General features: G+C 45.1%; 1 protein-coding gene across 3 annotated transcripts in view; it reads left to right on the top strand.

Moving 5' to 3' along the window:
* plxna1a (plexin A1a) overlaps nt 1-24,367 on the top strand; it is a 444,018-nt gene that overhangs the window by 32,324 nt on the left and 387,327 nt on the right. For all 3 annotated transcript variants that reach the window (XM_061736805.1, XM_061736806.1, XM_061736804.1), the window contains exon 2: nt 14,303-14,485. In XM_061736805.1, the coding sequence (XP_061592789.1) occupies nt 14,303-14,485 (183 nt within the window). The remainder of the gene's footprint in view (nt 1-14,302; nt 14,486-24,367) is intronic.

Genomic DNA, 24,367 nt, shown 5'->3' with positions numbered 1-24,367 from the left:
TCCGGCTGGCGGAGTTAGTTGTGGGCTTGGTTTCACGCATCGGAGGCCAAACTATGTAAATTGCATTTTGGTTCCGTAACGACGGGAGCAGAATCTTATTGGCTCGTAGATCCACATCACACTGGACGGCTCATCCGGACGGCTGTACAGACACTGCAGAATTTGGTTGCTTTCCTCCTTCTCTGAGTCGGCAGGCTGAGGGGAGACCACTATATATATGTTAAAGCAAGAAAAAACGTGTGTTTCATAATAGGTCCCCTTTTAAATGTGAATTCAATAAAGCCCCAACGATTAAAACTTAAAGGGATTTCCTATTTCTATGTTCAGAAAGTATCAGCGGTCTTTGAGATGTTTCAGACGCTCCCCAACTGTTCCCAATCGAGCTCTAACCCGGTAATGTTTCGGTCAGTCCACAATACACGATACATCAACATTTTCAACACAAAACAGCAGCAGATGCTGCAGTGTTTTTGCATGCAGCGGTGGATGTTTGCATGTGTGTGGTTGGGGCGGCGTGTGGGTGCGCGGCTAGCTGCGGTCGAGCCGGTGACATGTTCTTCCCAACAATACATAGTTTGCAAAACCTCAGAGTGGCCACTGCTGCTCTCAAGGCTGTTTCTGTTAATGGGCAGCTCATGGGGCTGAATTCAAACCTTCTCTCTCCCTCTCTCGCTGGCCGGAGCCTCATTAGCGGCTACAAGAGCGCTGTTGACCCGAGAGCCCTCAACTATGTACCCTCCTTTTTTTGTTGTTTTTTTCCCCCCATACTCATCTCTCTTCCTTTTCCCCTCATCTGTGTTGGCCAACTCTTTCCCCCCCATCACCCCATCATCATTCACCCAGCAAGAGTCTGGCAGGGTCTCTGTGTGTGTGGTTGTGTGTGTGAGAGTGTGTGTGTTGCCAGGGGCCGGCCTACCATGTCCATGTACAGCAGAGGTCCTTAGTAAGGACAACACAGGGGACCCTGTCCTTGTTTAACCCCCCGGAACTGGAGCAAAAGTGTGTGTGTGTTTGTGTAATATTGCCATGTACATTGTTCTCAGTGCGACCTATAGAAAGTAATAAAAATAGGAGCGTGGTCAGAGGTCCAGCAGGTCAGCCGGGACGAGCTGCACAGAGTCATTAAACGCACAAATAAAAGGCTACGCTACGTCTCCATCTGTTAGCTAACAATTATTGTGCTAATTTACGTTGAGCAGGCTTTAATCCTCCAGGTCAAGGTGCTATAGAATTCAAACGCATACATTTATCACTAATTGCATTGTTCTCCAAAAGCACTAATACAAGCAAAAATATTGCAGGCATGAAATGAACACGCTAATTATGTTATACAGCTGAGTGTTGTTCCCTTTCTTAAGTTAAAACATTTTCTTAAGATGCTTTATTAGTCCCCTCGGAGAAATTAGTCGTCCTCAGAGGGAAAAGACGATTCAAGAAGAGATTTCAGAATGTTTCATTTACTTCTCCTCGACGACTTTGAGGTCTGTGTGAGACCAAACTGAGAGGTTTATTTCTCCTGTGTCTCATTTTTAGTGTGACTCCATCTAATTATTCTGTCTCACCTATAAAGGACTGTCTCAGAAAATTAGAATATTGTGATAAAATTCTTTTATTTTCTGTAATGCAATTTAAAAAAAAAAAAAAAAAAAAATGTCATACATTCTGGATTCATTACAAATCAACTGAAATATTGCAAGCCTTTTATTATTTCAATATTGCTGATTATGGTTTACAGTTTAAGATTAAGATTCCCAGAATATTCTAATTTTTTGAGATAGGATATTTGAGTTTTCTTAAGCTGTAAGCCATGATCAGTAATATTAAAATAATAAAAGGCTTGCAATATTTCAGTTGATTTGTAATGAATCCAGAATGTATGACATTTTTGCATTACAGAAAATAAAGGACTTTATCACAATATTCTAATTTTCTGAGAGAGTCCTGTACATTTAAGATGAAATGGAAACTAAAATGGGGCTGAGATGAGAATCTCAAATCTGTCTCCCAAGTTGTAGAAGAGCAAAACTTTGAGCAGTAACATTTTCCTCTGGGTTTGCTGTAACTCATCACTGGTTGCCATTGTTTTTTTTGTTTGTTTTTTTTGGGGGGGGTTCACCTCCAGCTGACCTGGGGACTTGAAGCTCTAGCCCTTAGCCCACCTCTGTAGCCACGATGCTATCACTCCTTTTCTGAGGACTTAATGAAATAATTGTGGATTGTTTTGGTCAAAATACCCAAAACATTAAATACCAAAGCTTAATTTTGATCCATACCTTCCCCATCCTGTTGGCAGCTGGTTGGTTTAAAGGGGACCTATTATGAAAAACAAGTTTTTTCTTGCTTTAACATATATAAAGTGGTCTCCCCTCAGCCTGCCAAGAGGTTTGGCCTCCGATGCGTGAAACCACGCCCACAACTATAAAAGCGTGTAACTGCATGCGAGCGTACGACTATCGCGTTGCACTGCATGACATTGGACGCTCACTGTCCATCTCCCTCCAGCAGCTGCCACTTTTGGTTTTTGTAGTGAAATGAGGAGGAATCATAGAGATAACTTCTCATTTCAACTAACTGGATCAGCCGTTCCTCATCCGTGACTGTTTCCTACAGCGCTTTCAACCGGCTGTCAACGCGAGTGACAGGAAGAAAATAGAAGCAGGGCGTCTGACTAATGTTCAGCTCAAAACGGCCAGTTAGGACAGTCCAATAGAAAATAAAGCAATGGAATTGATTTTGACGCTGACGCTCGCTTGCATCGCATGCATGACATGGTGTAAAGACTGAATTATGGTTCCGCATTACACCAACACAGAGCCTACGGCGTAGGGTTTTAACGCGGAACCATAATTCAGGCTTAACTCCGCCGGCCGGAGCATCCGCCATTTTTTCATAGCGGTGTATAGTATCATTCAGGCAGCCAATCAGCACAGAGCCTCATTATCATAGCCCCGCCCACTCAGAATCCCTCATAGAGAAGGTTAGAAACGGTAAAGATAAAGACATGGCCCAGAGGCTGAATTTCTAATTTATATAGAAAAAAACAATCAAAAGCTTGTTTTTAAGACATTCAAGGCCTGTTTAAAATACACATTAAATGCCATAATAGGTCCCCTTTAAGTTGCAGCTTCCCAGTTGACGTAGCAGCAAATTGGGTGGAGTTAAAGACAGAGAAGCTTTGTAATGCTAATTAGATTTCGTGCCGGTGATGTCACGATACCTGCACACCAGAGCTTCCACGGGCGACTTGCCGCTCGCATGGATCCTAAAAGGCAGTGCACAGAGTGACTGATGCAGGCGAGCACTACGAGCCTTCGGTGGAGTCATCACTTCCACAGCTGGAAGACGTATAGCATCTGCCTACGCCGCTAATCTGCTCCCTCCTTCATCCTCACTCATGAGCGCTTCCCCTTTCGTGGGCTACACGAGCTCTTAGTGGCAGACGATGCAGCTATATGGCCCCGTACTCTTCCTGCAGTGGACTGCAGTTACAAATGTGCATTTAGCACTTAGCTGGAAATATTAGTAACCACAAAATCATGAAATCACACTTCAGAAGTGTGTGTGGTTCATGCTTTTACGTGGTTTCCTCACTGAGCTGACGACGTATATAAAATTGATCACAAATTTTGGATCTCTTACTCAACACTGTTCTTTGTCTGCCCGGGTGGGACGGTCTGCTCTGTCCACCCGTAGACTTTATCATTGGCATGTCTTTGTTTCTAAGGCCATTCTTGGCCAGCTTCCCGCTTATTTGGGGAGGTTTCTCTCTCAAAAAAGTACTGGGAGGCAGAATCTTAGGTCGCAGGACTTATTTTTATTGACCGTACCAAGGCTCTGCTGCCCCCTCTGCTTGGAATGAGGTGCAGAAAATCTTAAAATGTAATAATCTGGTGTCAATTGATGCTTTTAAGGTTCTTCTGAAAGACTTGGTGCAAGAACAACTGGCTGTAGATGCTTTGACTGCTGATTTTGTTTGTGATCTGTATTCCTGATTTGTTCTTAACACTTTTGTTACTGTTTGTTTGTGCAGCTTAGTGTTTGTGCTGCTGCCTGTCTTTGCCAGGACTCTCTTGTAAAATATTTTTAATCTCAATGAGACTTTTTTCCTGGTTAAATAAAGGTTATAATAATAAAATACGCCTCAGGTTGACACACTCCTAACATATATGATTGGTCAGCTTTGTGGCCTGGTGTGTATTTACTTCTGTGCATTTCCCCACTGCTACCACTCGGGTGTTTTCAGGCTGGATGGAAAGAGACTCCTTCAAAACAAAGTTTATGAGCTTAATCTTTACATAAGGTGTACTTTATTTGCTTTACCATGTCTGAACTAAACAAAACGTTGCTCTGCACAAAAGAAACCACACCGCTGCCTAGTGGTCTGGCGTTGTGATTATAGAGCCACGTAAACAACAGCAGATGCGTATAAACGCCATCAACAACACGTCACGAACATAGAAACATAAATCAGGTTTTATTTCTTACAAAGTTTACAACTCTTACAAAGAGTTCCTTTACAAAGTTTCCAAATCAAATCATGAAATCGACAGAAGATGGAAATGCACACAGTAAGCTTTCTGTCAGAAAGAGAATGACAGGAATGTTATTGTCCAGTTTAAATTGAGTATAGGGCTTAAAAAAGGGTTTATAGTCACTGAAGCCCAAAGGACGGGGGGAGTGAGTCTATGTCATGGGTCGGCAACCCGCGGCTCTAGAGCCGCATGCGGCTCTTTAGCCCCTAGAGCTTTTTTCCCCCGGAGCTTTTTCAAAAATATTTGACCTTTTTTTTTCCTTTTTTTTTTCGATTTTTTTCTCTTTTTTTCTTCTATACTTCTCTTTTTTTTCTCTTTTCCTTTTATTCTCTTTTTTTTCTTTTTTCCTTTCCTTTTTAATTTCGACTTTTTTCTCAACATTTCGACTTTTTTCTCAACATTTCAACTTTTTTCTCAACATTTCAACTTTTTTTTATGAAATTTTGACTATTTCCTTGACATTTCGACTTTTTTCTGAACATTTCAACTTTTTTCTCAAGATTGTACTTCAACATTGATCTTGACATTTCGACTTTGTGCAAGTGCATAATAAAAAAAAATCTTCCCCCAATTATAACTAATATAGAAACATGCAGCATGTGTTGCCTTCATTCTAAGGCTTATACAAGACTTCATTTTTCTGCGGCTCCAGACATATTTGTTTTTTGTGTTTTTGGTCCAATATGGCTCTTTAAACATTTTGGGTTGCCGACCTCTGGTCTATGTGAACTTCTAAGACCAGTTTTCATCCAAAGTTGTGTAAATTCACAGATAAAGAGTAGATTTTTCAAACCAAAGACATGCCGTATAGATTTCATTAACACTTAAGGAAACCAAAAAAGCAATAAAATCAAACTGCCGATCATCTGATTTTCATGACGGCCAATCTGACTGTGACAAATGGAAGACAAATGGCGACTGCTTATTAAAGATGGTCTTTAAATGCATTGCATGTCAGTGATGTATCGGTGTTTGCTGGTGAAACCGGGCTTCTCGGTTATTGGAAGGCGGATGTTGGGACGGCATTATCGGGTCCTTAATTCGGTCCCGCTCCGGTGGCGGGAAGCGCGTCAGCCTCCCCCCCCTGGACGAGCAGCTGCAGAGGGGATGATGATGGAGGAGCAGCGTGCTGTCGGAGTCGCATGTATGCGAGGCGCTGCAACAGCTAGCAGATGTCGAGCCTGTGTGAGGCCGCGTCGGTCTGCGGCGGGAACGACTGAACGCTCCGCTGTGCCTCAATCCGAGCTGTTGACTCGGCGGTAATGATGCAAGTCGAGCTAAACATAACAAACCATCAGCGTCCGCAGCGTGCGGAGGGGCGGCAGCGCTAGGTACGCGCTGATCACATCTCTCCGACACATGCTGGGAATGCAGATCTGTTTACCAGTACGGGGTAAATAAACGCTCGCCGGCTCAACTCCGGCTGCAGGAAACCTTCTGGTCCGGGGGCAGGAGTGATGTTTGGAGCTGCGTCGACAGTACTGGAGTTGAGGGGGGATGAGGGGAGATGGCATCCCCCCCTGAAGTAAAATCATCTCCCCTGTAAAACTGCCATCCCCCTTTCCATCCCTTATGTCATTTCATCAATGAAGGTGGTTTTACTGCTATTTCAACATTTAGATTCATCACCAGAAAAATAACACCAGAAAAATAACTTATTTGACAATTTTCACCTGTTTCAAGTAAATTTTCACTTGAAATAAGAAGAAAAATCTGCCAGTGGGACAAGATTTATCTTATTACTCGTGTACATCCCCGTGCATCAACTTGTTTTCACGTGTAAAGATGTTTTCTGAAAAACCCTGCGGGAAACAAAGTTGGTGTTTGTATTCATTTGAGAGTTTTGTAATGTTTCTCTCTACTTTTTTTCTTCTTTTTGGCATCACAACGTCTCATAAAACAGAGGGCTAAGTGAAAGTTAGCTGTTCACTTTCGCCGTGTAAGCTACTTTTTGATTACAGCTCTTTAGCACTCTTAAATGCTAATGATTAATCCTGAATTGACAGATATCCAGTCTGTTTTTCCCACATAAAACAACAACTTTATCTGAAAATACACTTTCTTGTTGCACTGCAAAAACTCAAAATCTTACCAGGAATATTTGTCTTATTTCTAGTTAAAATGTCTCATTTTTAGTCAAAAGATTTCATTACCAGAAAAATAACTTATTTGACAATTTTCCCCTGTTTCAAGTAAATGTTCACTTGAAATAAGTAGAAAAATCTTTGAGATTTATCTCATTACAAGCAAAAAAATCTTGTTCCACCGGCAGATTTTTTCCAGTGATGAGTCTTGTTTTAAGTGTAATAGGATTTTTTTTTTACTAAAATGAGACATTTTAACTAGAAATAAGACAAATATTCTTGTTAAGATTGTGAGTTTTTGCAGTGATCCATGTTACTTATCCCGTGAAGGACAGAGTCATATTGATAAGTTCAGAAAAGTGTTTTTTATTGTTGTGTTTTGATGTATTTGATGTAAGCCCAGTGGATATTTAAAGCTTACAGAAGGCTGCATTTAACTGCTGCTATGTCATTCCTGCAGTATTTCTGCAGGTGTTTTGGTCACTGCTATTATTTGTAATATATTATATTATTTGTAATCAGCACAAATTATCTGTCCCCATATGATCAAATCCACCATCCCCCCTGATTTCTTTTTACAACTCGAGTACTGCGCGTCGATGACGTTGGCTGTGATCTTTCACACAAAATCACTGACGCGACCCGTGGACCATCACTTTGTTTGCTTTTAGTCGTCATGTAAACATTTACGTCACCGGATTTCTCAAAAAGAAGGGAAGGCTGCAGGCATGTGAAAACCGGGGAAACGAGGGACCCCCGGGGACGGTGACGATTCCCCCCGGCCGGGCCCTGTGACCCTTAAAAGAAAAGATGTGAGAAAAAGAAGAGCCGAGAGGAGGGAAAGCCGGGTGAAGAGATAGAGGGATGGATGGGAAAAGAGAGGAGGAGAGGACGAGTTCTGCTATCTTCATCAGAGACGACGAGGAAGAACTGCGAGGCCCTGCGAGACGGGAGCGCCGAGTCGTCCCCGTCTGCGTCCGTGCCATCTCTCCATACTTCCTCCACTCATGCCTGTCTTTCTGCCTCCTCTCTCCACTTCTCCTCCTAATTTACTTCTCCCCAGCTCGTCATATCTGTCTCCATCCTCTCCGCATCACCTCCCTCGCTCTTGTTTTTCCCCTCCCGTGTCCTCGTTTCCTCCTCTCGAATTACTCGAAAACAGCTCCCAAATTGAGAGCATGTTTATGTAAATCGTACAAAAGCCAGAGCCCGTGTGTGTGTGTGTGTGTGTGTGTGTGTGTTTGTGTGTGAGTGTGTGTGTGTGTGTGTGTGTGTGTGTGTGTGTGTGTGTGTGTGTTTGTGTGTGTGTGTGTGTGTGTGTGTGTCACTTTGTCACTCCTCGTCTGCGTTCACACGAGTTAAACTTCTCCGAGCTTCCTGGCTGCCTTTGAAAGTCTGGTGGGAGGTAGACGGCGTCCGCCACGGGCGCTTTTCCTCAACCTTTTCTCAACCTCACTCAGTCGCGCACAAACACACACACGGTGCTGACAGCTTCGCTGTTTTGAAGGGGTGTGGTGATTGATTAGTCTCTATGGAGACGATACGTCTTGTAATGAACAAGAGAAAGCTGGCATGTTAATTTGTTTAGTGTGGGAGGCTTAATCGTGTGTGTGTGTGTGTGTGTGTGTGTGTGTGTGTGTGTGTGTGTCTGTGGCATTGTTCCTTGAGCATGTGTTGTTGCATGCTTGTACTTTGCTATAAAAAGGTGTTTTTTCCTTCTTTCCTTCTTTTTTTCCTCCGTTCTTTACACCAACAATACCGATCTAAATTTGGACCCACCTATCTGTTCACAACAAATGGTGCGTCCAGACTTAATTACTTGTTTAATAATGTATATTTGCCATTGTTGATACACGCCCGGGCTTTTTAGGTCATTTTTTTTGTTTTGTTTGTCTTGAAACAGCAGTGGAGACGGATTCGGATTCTTACTTGTTGTACAGTATCTAGTTTTTCTTTTTTTTTCGTACTTTATTTGTAGTTTATAAGTTGCTGTTTTTTTTTTAAAGACAGACACGGGACATACAGGAGAAAAAACAACAATAGCAACCAAGAAAGAGGAAAAAAAAGACTGTCGGACAATTAAAAGAAAAAAGAAAAGCTATTTTGTTCAGACATAGTTGTCGCTAATACCAATATCTCCAGAGCAAGGTCAAATTAAATGAATAAGATAATCCAATCCAACACCATACCACACAGTTATATAGCCAGACAAGACAGAGTTACCGTAATTATCGGGTGATATGACACCGTGTCTCAAAAACATTCTCTAAAATTTTTGTGTTGATCTGTTTTTTCTATAAGATAAAGTATTTGATGGCAGTCAAGCCAAACGCGTGTACCAAATGTACCCAAGTAAACTCCTCGACATCGCCTGTTCTTGGCGCGTCGGACATGCACTGCTGTTAACGCTGCAAAAGCACGTAAATGGTAGTTATTACTTCTCAGTAGTTGTCAAATTAGGTCCCAACTACTTACTAATAGCTGACTGTATTGAACTGATGGTAATTCAATTCAATTCAATTTTATTTATATAGCGTCTAATGCAACAAAAGTTGTCTCTAGACGCTTTCCAGAGACCCAGAACATGACCCCCGAGCAGTTATTACATAAACAATGGCAGGTAAAAACTCCCATAGTGGGAGAAAAACCTTAAGCCAAACAGTGGCAAGGAAAAACTCCCCTTTAGGAGGGAAGAAACCTTGAGCAGGACCAGGCTCATAAGGGGGGACCCTCCTGCCGAGGGCCAGACTGGTGGGTCAGGGACGGCAACAGCACAGCAGGCAGGTGGAAGCAGCAACGGGATGACCGGGGGTGGGGACCGCAGGCCAGCACGCAGCTCCCGAAGCTCCGGCCCAATCAGCAAGTCCCAGGTTGGGGTGCAGGGTCAGGGAAAGGTTGAGAAGGGGCAGGGCCAAGGAGAGGAGTCTTGAGGGACGAACCTTCTCCCCCGCCCAAAAGGGGCCGTTACCCTGCCCCCCTCACTCCCACACTGCAGGATCCGGTGTTTTGCATTCAGAGATGCTCTTCACCACCGGCAGAGGATGCTGCACCATGAACAAAAGAGAAAAAAGAGAAGAGAGGGGGGGGGCGGCACAAGAAACTACAGGAGCGACTCTAACACACTAGAGTTTACACTACCTAGAGATTTATCAACACCAGCTAGAGGTCTACTAAACACTAACTATAGGCTTTACTAAGCTATACTTTCAGCATTGCGGTGATTTTTCACGTAAAGATAAACCGGATTGTGTTTTTAGCAGACCAACTTTGTTGCTCAATGTAAAGTGTTGAAGTCTTGGGCGTCTTCCTGTGAACTGCTGGTACCTTTCCCCGGCTATCTCCTCCACCTCTGAAGTGATGCTCAAGTGTTCCCTGGGCCGCCGAAAGAGATCGTTTCTCAAGTGTCTCCTGGGTTTGCTTCTACTGGTTGGACATTCCCAACCCCCCCACGGAGATGTATCCTGATCAGATGCCCAAATCACAGTGCTGCTCGGAGCGTCTCACCCTTCCCCTAACAGTCTGGTCAGCTGTTTTGATTCACCGTCTTGTTCTCTTTGTCGCTACCCAGAGTCCGTGACCTTGGGTGGAGGTAGGAACGGACATCTAGTGGCCAACAGAGAGCTTCATCCTGAATTTCTGCAGATGTCTTAGCGATCTGTCTGCTCATCTTTCACTCCGATCTTGCCTCACTTGTGAACAAAACCTCCCCCGTTTGATACTGTACCTCACTCCCATCTCAGAGAGGCCGTTCCACCTCTTCCTTCCTGACTTAAGTCAGCAGGACACCCAAAAGCAGGAATGAAGCATCGTGCTACCAAACTGAAATCCCTCCGTTCCCTGGCTGGAACTATAGATTCTGTCCATTTTTAAAAGTACGTAGAGAATTGACGACGGTGAACCTCCCACCTGGAACGTGTCCAAGTACCATCAATGCAGACGAAGCTGCCGGGACTGAATGGTCCACAGCAACGGACCCAGTACCCCGTACAACCCCCCCAGACAATACCGCCTTCTGCAAGTACAAAACACATGTCCCATGTGGGCTGGATGGGGGAGACTCCCATGCTCGGGCAGGAGAATTATTGCCACCAGATTGAAAGATGATGTTTTGAGTTCAGTCGGGGTCTGTGTACTTCGCGGCCATCGGTTTTTTGTTTTGAAATGACAAAATAAAAATAGAGATATAATCCAAAATAATCTGTTTCCCATCTTTCGTTTTGATAATAAAAAACGGAAAACGGATCGTTATCCGTTATCATTAGCAGTATGTTAGAGTTCAGTTTATGTTATTGATTGGACGCTGGGTTTTTTTGGACGCTGCAGCTGAACGGACTGTCACAACATCACTGCAGTTTCATGACGGAGTGAAGACAGATTACAGATTAAACTCATGTTTCACTCCCAGGTTTCATATTTGATTTATTTTCTGTTTCAACATTAAAAAAATCTAAAACTGTTAATTTTCAATCTGATTAACAAAAGAACCAGAAACAACTTTCTTCATTTATTACTGCCCATGTGCAATCCACCCATTTGTCCAATCCTTGTTTTCAGTATCCTTGGAAACGAATAGGAAATAGAGAAAAGAGTTTTCCACTCGCTGTTTTAATTCCCAATTTCGATTTTTAAACACATCAATGAAATCGGATAACGGATAACAATCCGTTTTCTGTTTTCCGTTTTTTATTATCAAAACAAAAGATGGGGAACGGATTATTTTGGTTTATTTCTCTATTTTTATTTTGTCATTTGAAAACAAAAAACGGATGGCCGCGAAATACACGGACCAGTCGGGCTATTATCCGACCTATTCCATGCAAATACGTGAAACATTTGATGCAAATGTTTCTGCGTCCGCGTCTGGTCGTTGTGCCTTTCATTACACCGATTGTCTGTTTAATTTCCTCTCCAAACCGAGAGGCCTTGAAGTGGTTTCTCTCCAGCTTGTTTCTATACATTTTTGAGGTTTGTAGGATAGGGGAGATGTGGTTAAACATCCCCATCTCGGATGTCAGAGTTGGGGGTGAACCTTCTCCACAGCTACTGCGTTCCCTGAAAGAGGTGGTTATTACAGCCACGTACACATGTGCAGCATTTGCATAAATCCACCGTGACATATCACCATATCAGCATAGCAATGAAGCACATACAAGACACTTTGATTATGATATGCTAATCTAACCTATAATTTACTAGCTGCCATTCATCTCTCCCCGGGTCCTGCCCATGTGCCCCCCCCCTCCCCCGTTCCAGTTCACACCGGCTGACACATTGCATTGGCTTTATTTTTCTTGTTAGAAACTACATTGGCAAAGCACAACAAAATCAATATTTCATACATTAGTAAACAACTGTTCATTCATTTAGACCACGCTGAGATACTTAATTGCTTTCTTTGACATCGTGATGCACTGTGTAATAATCGAAGGCTGCATTGTGGAGACGCACCAATCAGGGAGCCCTTAAAATTCCATTTTGCTGGAGTTTGGGAATCTATTGGCAGGAAATATATTGGACTCACAGCTGTGCTTTAATTAGTTTAGAACTGCGTGTAAATTAGGGTAATTGTTTGTTTTTGTTCTTCTGAAATGGGACGTCTGTGAATGGCGTGGGCCCTATTTCTCTGCGTGCTGCTGTTGTGCTGAAGTCCAGATATAAAAGCCCGGAAGGAACCGAGAATAAACTGTAGATTGCCTTTTTTTGTTATCCTACATAAGCACATTGTTTTTGTTTGTCTGTAGAGGTTGAAGTAGTGAAACATCTCCACACTATAGGGAGTATTGTGTATTTCATGTCTGTAACTTTCAGTATTTATGGGTAAAAGGTTGGAAAATTTTACTTTTTTTTCTTCCCCGTTGAGAGTCAGTAATTTCATACCAACGTTGAATCAAAATCTGTAGAAAAATGTGTGTTTGAAATCTCGGAGTGTCTAAAGCAAGGGTAGGCAACCCTGGTCCTGCAGAGCCGCAATCCTGCATGTTTTACATGTTTCTCTGCTTCATCACAACCTGATATAAAGGAGTGTGTCATTGCCAGACCTGGATGAGAAGCTGATGACCGTTAAAGGTATAGTCAGTAATGTTGGAGAGCTAGCAAGATTTGAAAGTGGCACCTCCTCTAAGCCTCCTCCCCCTCCCGTCAGCGCTCCGTCCAAAGCCACGTCCCCACAAACTTTGGGGAACGCGCATTTGCAGGTGTCGAGTTTTCCAGGACATCTTGGACAGCACATTTTCAACAAAACTACCCCATGTCTCATTCACCTGTAAGCGAGGCCGGTTTTAGGGGGGGGGCAGGGGTGGGCTGTGCCCACCCAAACGTGCGTCCTGCCCACCCAATCAAAGTTATGGGGATCCTTTATTTTTTCATAATTTTATTGTTTTATAAATCTAAAAAAATATCACAGAATATCTGTACCGTTTCTGATTGGGTGGGCACTGTGCATCATTTTTAGACACAACAATGAACGCATACCGCAAAAGTTGTCTCGGCGGAGGGACCCGACGTCCCAGCAAAATGAGAACAGAGAAGAACAGCAGACAGAGCACACACTGAAGGCTGATTTATGGTTCCGCGTTACACCAATGCAGAATGGTGCGCGTCGCCGCGTACCCTATGCCGCAGGCTACGGCGTACCCTACACCGTACCCTACGCTGTACCCTACGGCGTAGCCATGGCTTCAGAGCCTGCATGGCACCGCAGCACACCGCTACCCGCACCCGCACCGGCGCTCTCCGCCCTCGCCGGGACAACCTGCGCCGCAGAATCGCACTTTGGCTTTCTTTTTGTAGCCTTTTTAGCAGGGTGAGCCGTTACATTCGACGTGACGAGTGCGCGCATGGGACAGAGGGGGACGTGGGCGGGATTTAAAATGAAGGCATCTGATTGGTTCTTTCCCCCCTGCCAAGCCTCTGGTCCTCTGACCAATCCGTTTCATTCGGACAGCAAAAAACAGATTGGTCAGAGTTTTTACAGGATTAAAGCTGTCAGAGAGGTCGGATTTTTTTCTTTCCTTTTTCTGAACACATTATTCACTGGCTACTCTCAGGATGGAAGGACCATTTCACCCAGTATAACAATAAATGTTTTTGAATACGATTACAGACTTTAATTAGAATCAGGTTTGGTGATGCAAGGAGACATCTAAAACAGGCAGGAGCAAGGGTCTAAAGGGACTACCCACTCAAAATATCTGAGGTGACACAACCCTGCCTCTTATCTGAGGCCATCTAAGACGAGGAACACTTCTGTTGAGCTGTTCAGGTTTTTGGGGGGACTGTGACATCACAGAACCATATTCCTTCCCATCTTTGATTTCACCCGGTTTCACATCTTGCTGCATCAGAGCTGTATCCAACAGTGATGTAATTCTCTGCTCAGGAATTGGAACGACAACACTTTTATTTGAAATGTTTAGGTTTTGTTCTGCTGAAATAGATCCATATCATTTATTCTGTTCGGATGAAGCACTGCTGCTTTGTCATTTGTATATTCTATAGTTTTGCTTTTGTTATTCCAATAAAGCTCGTCTGAGAGGTGTTTTGATGCAAACATGTCAGATATTTCATTAAGACCTCAGGAAATAAAGGAGTGCAACACATCATCTTTAACAATAAACGTTGGCATAATAAGGAAACGTATTCAGGAAGCCTTTATTGTTGAGTTAACTGCTCTCTCTCCCCCAACAGCCGCTGCAGATCGACGATAACTTCTGCGGCCAGGACTTCAACCAGCCTCTCGGGGGCACGACCTCCATCGAAGGCGTCCCGCTCTACGTGGACAAGGATGACGGCATGACCTCTGTGGCGGCGTACGATTACAGAGGAAACACCGTGGCGTTCACGGGAACCCGCAGCGGCCGCATGAAGAAGGTAGGAAACCTAGCAACCCGGCGTCTGAGCGCCGTCCTGCCGCGGGGCTGCATGTACGATGGCGCGCTGCGTTTTCTGTTCAGGGCAGAAAACTCTTCACATCCTGCAGAACACGAGAGTTAAAAGGAGGAAGTTGTTCTGCACGTAAACGTTACACCTCTGAGGGGTTGTTTTGTTGATAGCTGACAGGACACTGATGAAATATGAGTAAAATTGGGGTTTTTTTAAGACGCTCTTGTAGTTGTTCGGCGTGTGTGCATGAATGTTCGGAGCCGTGCACGACAACATTTTCACTTTGAAGCAGTTTGGTGTCATTCTTGATGCATTTTCAATAGTCATTCCTTTTGGCGTTGCTGACAAATGGCTTTTGTCAGCGCAGCTCGGTGCAGACAGCAGCCTCGTATGGATGCCGTGTGCGTGTACCTTCAGCGCTATTATGCGTGCGTTTCATCTCCAAATGGCTTTTCTGTTGTCACCGAATCCTTTTGAAGCTCAGCAAATAAGGCTCATGAACATTTTGCAGAAACCCGTAAGACTGCAGCGCAGGAGATGCAAGGTTTTCTCCAGGTTGCGTGTGTGTGTGTGTGTGTGTGTGTGTGTGTGTGTGTGTGTGTTTTCTGGGTGATTGGTGGAGTGGCGCTCATGCTGCTAGACAAACCGGAGCTGTGTGGGTTTTATCTTTGCAGAGTGTCGTAGTCGCAGGATTTTCAAAAGCCGGTGAGTGTGTCTGAGTGGCTCTGCAGTGGGGGCAGATATGTTTTGCTTTTTTTTTTTCTTCTTCTTCTTTTTGTGTCTTCTGAGCACCACAGGTGAGAAAACCCAATTTGTGTGTGTGTGTGTTTGTCTGTGTGCTTCAGTGGGCACCTCAAAAGTGCTCCTCAATCACAGCCCAAGCAGTGTAATGTTTTTCTCTCTCCCATGTTCATCATGCACACAGCATGCTGTCCCTGTGTGTGTGTGTGTGTGTGTGTGTGTGTGTGTGTGTGTGTGTGTGTGGGTTTATAATATGCGTGGCCGCCTCAAGAGCCCGTGTTGAGGAGGCTGCATGGAGGGTGTTCGTGCTCCAGATCTGCCTGAGCCTCTTTCATGCTCCTCCCACCCACTACACTTATCTGTGCACATGTGTGTGTGTCACAAACAGTCTTCTGAATGGATAAAACTGCACATTTAGGATCACATCAATAATACTCTGATACATGCACGTGAAACATGGACAAAGCAATCGACCCGTTGGATGTCTGGTGTGGACGCAGGGCCACCCCTGCCTAAATGCAGAACACGCGCTGTGCGTAGGGCCTCATCTTCCAACCGTTATAGTTGTATATTAAGATAAGATAATCCTTTATTTTCTCCCTCAGTGGGGAAACTCTTTGTTGGCAGCAGTACACCTAACACACACATGCAGGGGAGGGGTAAAAAATATATACAGTATAATTAAGAAATATGAACAGCATATACATTACATTGAAAAGAAGAAACAGTTAAAAAAAGCAGGTAGAATGTGTGTGAGGTAGACAGGCAGATATTGCACATATGGTATTGCACAACTTGTTATTGTTGTTGCACGTGTTATTGTCCGTTAACTACTGAGAGCAGGCCTGGTTGTACAGTCTGATGGCAGCGGGGAGGAAGGACCTATATTGATTTATATTGTTTATATTGTGAAGAACTTGTTAAGAAGTTTGACTATTTTTAATGAGATAAATGTGCATCTGTAAAAGTCACACATGCGTCTTTACCTCTGATTTCTGACCCACAAGACCTGCTTTCAGTTTGAGGTGGTGGAGGTAACTTTCTTTTGACGAGTAATTGGTCGCTATTTGTGACTTCTTTATTTCAGTTTTAAGGTTTTTATTTAATATTTATTTATTTCAGGTTTATTTTTTTATTTATTTTTTTATTTCATTTGACTAATACAGTCACGACTTTATCTACCGTACATGTGTTATTATTGACGGGTCTGTCAAGTTAAATGTCATGTTGTGATACGTCATTTTGCACCAATGATACGTTTGGGATGGGGAAAGGTTTGAGAGTCAGGGGGGCCTCCAAATAACATTTTGCTTAGGGCCCCAATTTGGTCAGGGGCAGTCTGGATGGACGGCTACATTGGGTTCCACGGCATCTCTTAGGGGTTCAGGTCTGGGCTCTAACCTGACCACTCCAGAAGGTGGACTTCCCTCCACGTTTAGGGCGGTTGTGCCGCTCTACTTGCCGGTCCAAGCCTTCACCTCTGGGGATGTTTTGATAGATGCCAAACTGAGCTCTTCTGGCACCAAACCTTTCCACTCCTCTTTAATCAGTCCACTAAACACTCGCCCAACAGCATTGGGAATTCCCAAGGTGCAATTTGGCAAACGTGGTTTTCTTTTGCAGAGCTGCGTCTGTCTCCGTGGTGTCCTAAAGGGCCCCCTTGCTTTTCGATGTACAGTAGACTCGTGATCGGAGATGTTTTTTCGCTCCAGCGTCGTCTTCAGAACTTTAGCTGGTACTTCTGGGTTCTGAGTTGTGCTTTCTGAGCCACCTAGGTAAATAATAAAAAAAAATCTATATACATTTTTCCTTTAGTAATGCAATGGGAAAATTCTTCCTCCGCATTTAACCCATCTCTAGTCAAACTAAGAGCAGTGGGCTGCTGTTTTTGTGCAGCGCCCGGGGAGCAGTAAGGGTTAAGGGCCTTGCTCGGGCCCAAAGTGGTTGAGCTCGGTTGCATCCAAGGCTTGATTGGATCTCTATAACCACTAGGCTACCACTCCCAGGTCCTAGGTAGAGCAGTCCCAGTCCTACTGTGTGCTGATGGGTGGCTGAGCACTGAGACATGACTGTATATCCCTATCCAGCCAAATGCAGCTCCTCTGCTCTCGAACCCGTGTCATTAGAGATCTCCTTTTTGTGTTCGGTTCACGTCAGCAGATGTTTCGCTGGAAAGGCAAACTTTTGAGTGTCTTTCGTCAGTCAAAGTAGTTCAGACCAAACCTCCGAACTCATTTCATTGATTGGATTCAGGCTGTTTGAACTAATGACTCCAATCAGCGTTTATTAAAGTAATTAGCCCGGGGGATCATTTACTTTTCCTCCAGCACTGTGCATGTTTAATGGGTGTGTTCATTAAAGAGTTATCATCGCTTGTGTGTCACCAGCTTGAGCACGTCGTGTTTTTCTGGTTGTCGGGACTTGGATGAAGAGCAGAACTCATTTTATGGTAACTTAATGCAGGAAAAGTAGTTACCAACATTTTTATCGTCTCACTGTTTATAATGTTAAAAACAAAGTTTAACTTGGGAAAAATTGGGAAAAGTTCAGTTTTTTTTCTTCCATGTCAACATTAGCAGGAAGAGATTGGGTCGAAGGGGAAGATGGAGGAACTGCAGCAGCAGAAATCCCCCAAAGAAGACCAGGGAGGTACAGTACTGGTCCAGTGGACCGGGTCAGAATTACATCTCTGCAACTGCTGTGATACTGAGGCAGGACATGCCGTCGAGCGTTAGAGCAGTGATTCTCAACCGAGGGTTCGCGGAACCCTAGTGGTCCGTGGTGTAATCGCAAGGGGTCCGTGGGTCCATAGTGATAGACAGATAGAGATCATCTGACATTTATAGAAATGGGTTATTTTACCTTTATCTACTTCAACTACAGAGGGTAAAATGACCTTCTTTTACTCTTTACAAGTGTAATTTGTTTTATTTGAATAAGAAATCTTGCACCCGTTTGCATTGTTGTAGTTACTGCCCGACGCGGTTATTACAAACGTAACACGATCTGCATCCTTTTCAAATATGAGCCCCCTAGTTTGAGTGGACATACACCCTTCATTTCTTTAAAATGCTTTTATTTTGAAAATATTTGTAGGATTCTGTTTGGGTTGGTGTTTGTATTTAAGTTGCAAAGTTCAAGTTGGCGCTCGGCTCGAAATTGCAATAATGTTAAAAAAAAAACAAAAACAAATAAGACGATAAGCACAGTAACACAAAGAAGAAGAAAGGTTAAGTTGATAAGTTTGCAGGTTGAGAACCACTGGGTTAGAGGAAGTGCAGGGACGTCAAACATTAGATCTCCGAGGCTCCAAGCCCAGCGAACACAATCATAATCGGGAAGGAATGTTCGTGTTTGGACATCTTTAAAGTCGAGCATCGTCCTGCCAGTGCTTCTCCTGTTTTATCTCCAGGGGTGAAACGTTCAGTTAAACTCCCAACAACCGTCTGCTGCAGTTGGAGAGGCAGGTTTGGCTCTAGAAGGCCGCCGGTCCCTGCAGGCCCATGAAAGCCTTCCTCAGTCCAGTAACGCTGCTGTCAACTGCTTTGGGAGAGTCAATAATCATATGCACACACACACACACCGAGACCCACACGTGCCTCCTCACACAGCTTCCTGTCACATGAGTTTTGCTAAGTCGACTGAAACCCGGCCCGCGAGTCCTTGCGAGTGACCCCTGGCTGGTGTCCGTGGTCGTGCCGCGCAGACGGGTGATTTGTGCGTCTGTTGAGACTGTAGGGGTCAGCAGATCCTGGATGATATCCCGCCGATCGGAATCCCATTTCCCCTCAGCCGGCATGTCTTCCTGTGCTCGGGTCTGGAGGGGAGGAAGGTGAACACCGGGGGACGGGGGGGGGGGGTTGAGTCTGCCGGCGTCCTCGCACAAATCAATGCAGATGCTGCAGTGCAACGCGGCCGTCTTCATGGGCAGAGAGACGGCGAGACGGGGTGACAATCACCCTAAATCAGCGGCGCTTTAGGCTCCCGCAGTTCCCGGTTCCCGCTCGAGGCTTCCTCTCCCCCCGACAGGGTTTTAACTCCCACCGGGGCCAGAACAAGCATTAAATGTCTGAGTTTGATTTGGACAGAAAGTTTGGCGAGACTGAAATGAGGCCGGGGTTACAGAGGAGATGAAAAACCAAAGCAGATGGAGCGAGACGCTTGAAAGATCCGTGATTTCATAGCCAGACGTCGGACATTAAACTGGACTCCTTGGCCTTATAAAATGTAAAGCTCCACCACATCGATGTGTGGACACACACATCCTGATGCTCATTAGGATTCGCACGATGTTGTGAACTGTGTGTTGGCCTGCGTGGACGGGGCTCGCCAGCTAGACTCTTTATATTGATTGATCGATGAATATATAATCTCTAATGTACATCTTAAATCGCCGGAGTCCATTGGAGAAGTGTCTTGTCCTTGGGAGTGTGTGTGTGTTGCTGTAAGTGAGTTGTTCTCTATCTGTACTACTTTACCTCAGCATGACTAATCACAATGTCATGACTGACTAAGCACATGGCCCGTATGTGTGCAACACCTCGTAATATCTCCATTACCGTGGCGTTAATGGCTTTCTTTCATTATGGATTGTGACTGAGCCTCACGTTACATCGCCGGATCCTCCGGCAGGCTGCGGTCTTCACTTCGTATCAAATGAGAACTTATAAGTCAGTCGGATGTTAAAGGGGTTGATGATTAAGTGGCTTAGTTTAAAATAAAGGGTCAGTTAGTGATTTAATGATCGAGTATGGTTGTTAGTCTGAAAGGAAGTGAAGAAAGACACCAATGAGATGAATCGGACACCGATACGGCATTGTGCGAAAGTTAGTACCCCTTCCTTTAATTCTACGTTTGTAATGTATTTGATTGTAGCGGGTCTTCGTCTTCACTATGTCACTATTTAACAAAGGTGGATCCTAAAGGGAGAGGGAGAACTTAGATTATCCTCAACACTACAGTGTCTAATTAGGACACTTTCAGGCTTCTGGGAGCCCCAATTTCCCGGGATCTGAACTGGACCCGTCCACATCACGGCAGAGGTTGTGCTAACTGGGACGGCTCAGGACGTGTGTACGGTGGCCGACAAGGACCAAACGCACTGCAACGGCCTAATGCGTCTCAGTTAAGGAAAACGGCTTCAAGTACAGAAAAGATTCAAATTCACAAACTCAAAATGAGGTTGAAAAGAGGAACGTGGTGCAAATGAAAAAACGTGCTGCAAAAAACAAAGACAAATGCACCATCATCAAACTGTTACGCTGTGAGCGCCCCCTGCAGGTTTGGAGCACTTCCGGTTGTAGTGACCGGTTATGAAGCGTTTTTTCTTTTGAAGATGGTTTCTTGTTATATATCGTTTTGTGCTTTGCATCGTTTCTCTATTTGCAGCTCGTTTGATGATGCTGCATTTGTCTTTTGTGTTTTTTGCAGCACGTTTTTTCATTTGCACCACGTTCCTCTTTTTGTACCTCGTTTTGAGTTTGTGAATTTGAATTGTTTCTGTATTTGAAGCCGTTTTCCTTAACTGAGACGCATTAGGCCGTTGCAGTGCGTTTGGCCCTTGTCGGCCACTGTACGTTTGACCTGCTGATCACCTTCTAGTCGGCCGTCGTCCAGTCTGTCCTCTGCACATCCGTTACTGCCTTGTTTGGATTGGCCACCAATCAGCTACTCGGGTTTAGACTCCAACGGACAGCGAGGTGTGCAGGAAAAATAATGCAGGGCTTTCCTTCCCTTCAGGACCTGTATGGGTCCAGGGTCAGAAAACTGTCTAGGAACACCGATGCAGACATCCTGCACACGCCTGGTAGTCGCTACGGGGCTGTGTTTGTTCCCTCAGACCGCCACTCTGCTGAACTTTCAGGAGTCTGTGTCAGATGTTTGTGCAGCATTGTTGTGTCTGTAAATATTGGTTGTATATAGTGTACATAAGTTTTGATTGCTGTGCCTTGTATTTTCTTAATATTTTTTTATTGAACCTTGAGAGACAAAATCCAGCGAATCAAATCTGTTTGTTTGCACAAACCTGGCTAATAAAGCTTTTTTCTGATTCATCATTTTCTGTATATCTTTGTCAGTTTTGTGGAAGTACTGTGGTCCATTCTTCTATACAAAGTTCATTTGGTACATTGAGGTTTTCAGGTCTTCCCACCTCAAAATCCTCACCAGTATTTTAGCTCGCTTGAGGACTGGACTTTGACTGGGTCATCTCAAAAACCTGATGCAGATTTGCTAGGTGTTGCTGAAGATCATCGTCCTGTCACATGACCCCGTTCCAACCGAGCTTTAGCTGTCAGTCAGACGGCTTCACGTGGGTCTAAAACACTCTGGTTTACAGAGGAGTTCATGGTCGAGTCGGTACCTGCAGGGTGCCCAGGTCGACCCCGAATCATCACCCCTGAACCACGGGGCTTAATGAAGTGTGGGTCTTGAAATTCGGTTCAGTTTTTGCTGCTCGTCATTGACTCCAAACCCTCTGTTCTCATCTCTCCAGAGGACATTGTTCCAGAAGCCTTGTGGTCTGTTCAGATGCAGTTTTCCTAACCTCAGATGAGCTTTCTTGTTCTTAAGCAGAAGAGATTTTCTCCTGACAGCCCTTCTGAACAAATGATCCTTGTTCAGTCTTCTTCTAATTGTGCTGTTTTGGACTTTAACGTTTCAGTTTCAGTTAGGCCTTGAGGGAAATGTAGCTCTAGGCTTTTTTTTTTCTTTTTTTTTGCAGTCTGATATTGGAGTAAATTTGTCTTCATGTCCACTCCGGAGAACATTAGCAGTTGTTGTGAATGCTTTCCATTTGTGAGTAATTGCTGGGTGCTGAACACACAATTGTTAGGAAATGGTTTTATCACCCTTCCTAGATTGATGTACAATAATTATCTCCAAAGTCATTGCATACATCTTCCTCTTCTTGGTGTTTTGTCGACACACACCTCAGACCAGCAAACTGATCAAATCTCTGCAAAGTATTCATTTCGTTATTGTGATCCTTTTTACATTAGTACACCTAATGGAAGTGTGGTATTTTTAAGACTCAACAAAGCAAATCGTTTCCGACATCAAAGGAGTAAATGAGTTTTTGCTTCAGATTAATGTAAAGCATTTATTTACATAAACCGCCAAACTGATTCCACACGAGCTCACATTTTATTCGCCCACCCAACTTTATTGGTTTCCACAACCTGATCTGATGCAAACTGTGTTGGCGCCACAGCAGGTTCGTTATTTCCGTTAACGCGCCACCGTTGACGTGATGAGCGCCCTCTAGTGTCTGGATGTGGAATGTTGGAGTGATTCCTAATGCGTAAAAATGACAAATGATAAAGTCGGAGGGAATTATATAAAAAGCTAAATCAGAAGTTAATATTGGGGGTTCCTATTTGGGTGTTTTGGCTTTATCTTGCTTATTTGATTTCACAATGTGCTCTGAAAGGTCGGCTGTTTTTAACTCTCAGCAAGGTTGCAGACTGTTGTGGAGCAGAAGCTTCTTCTCAATAACCAGAACGTGTGTCTTTAAAACGGAACATTTATTCTCCTCAAACAAGCTGCAGCTTACGAACGGGAGAAAATAACGGATCTTGCCTCGACATCTTCAGCACGCCAGTTAGAATCAAAGTTAGTGATGAACACACGCTCGATCATTTCCTGTAGACTTCAAAATAAAAGCATTTCCCTTTGAAACCGGAAATAGGGTATTTTCAGTACAATGACCATACTAACATAAGAATATTGACCATTTAATGTTTATCAGGACATGTTCACTTTACTGTGAATAGTTTAACTGTAAATAAACTGTAAATACTGTAAATAACGTAAATAGTGAATCTTACACATTTTAATTTACAGTTTTAGGTAAACATGGATTATCTGTTTCAATCCCTTTTAATGTGTCACGGCTCAGACAGGACAGAGAACCCACATGCACAACACCAGGCAGAATCAGAGTCCAAGAGGCTTTATTCGGGTCCAAGGCAGGCAGGGGTCAAAACCGGGCAGACAGGCAGATCAGGCAAACAAGTCCAAGGGGACAGGCAAAAATCAAAAACCGAGAGTCATACCGGGAGTCATGCAGGGTTACAGGCAGGCAGGCAGGAACAGGACAGAAATCAGGAAGGCTGGAAAGCGAGGCAAAAGCACACGACAATCTGGCAACAGGTATGAGGGAATGGGCAGGTTTAAGAAGGGGAAACTGATGAGGGAAACCAGGTGTGGAGCTGGGCCAGGGAAGCACAGGTGAAGGGAATGAGGCTGATGAGGGTGGCAGGATCCAGATGACAGGAGAGTGAGTTAAACAGTAAAAAAAACCTATCCTACACTGTGAAACTGTGACAGAACCCCCCCCTCAAGGGACAGATTCCAGATGTCCCAAAACCACCCACCCAGGGCGGGAGGAGGGTGTCCGGAGGAGGGCCCCGGCCAACAAACGGCCAAAGCTCCGGGGGCCGTCCTCGGTGCCGGGCAGACCGGTGAGGCAGTTCGGGGGGGTCGCCCTTGGGGCGTAACAGGCGGATCCGGGGGTCGGTCTCGGGGCTTGGCAGGCTGGTCAGGGGGTCGGTCTGGGGGCTTGGAAGGCTGGTCCGGGGGTCGGTCTGGGGGCTTGGCAGGCTGGTCAGGGGGTCGGTCTCGGGGCTTGGCATGCTGGTCAGGGGGTCGGTCTCGGGGCTTGGCATGCTGGTCAGGGGGTCGGTCTCGGGGCTTGGCAGGCGGGTCAGGGGGTCGGTCTCGGGGCTTGGCAGGCGGGTCAGGGGGTCGGTCTCGGGGCTTGGCAGGCGGGTCAGGGGGTCGGTCTCGGGGCTTGGCAGGCGGGTCAGGGGGTCGGTCTCGGGGCTTGGCAGGCGGGTCCGGGGGTCGGTCTCGGGGCTTGGCAGGCGGATCCGGGGGTCGGTCTCGGGGCTTGGCAGGCGGATCCGGGGGTCGGTCTCGGGGCTTGGCAGGCGGGTCAGGGGGTCGGTCTCGGGGCTTGGCAGGCGGGTCAGGGGGTCGGTCTCGGGGCTTGGCAGGCGGGTCAGGGGGTCGGTCTCGGGGCTTGGCAGGCTGGTCAGGGGGTCGGTCTGGGACTGCGGCAGGCTGGTCAGGGGGTCGGTCTGGGACTGCGGCAGGCTGGTCAGGGGGTCGGTCTGGGACTGCGGCAGG

Source organism: Cololabis saira, chromosome 12 (assembly GCF_033807715.1).
Source record: "Cololabis saira isolate AMF1-May2022 chromosome 12, fColSai1.1, whole genome shotgun sequence".
Lineage (NCBI taxonomy): Eukaryota > Metazoa > Chordata > Actinopteri > Beloniformes > Belonidae > Cololabis > Cololabis saira.
This window is presented reverse-complemented; position numbering and strand designations above follow the sequence as displayed.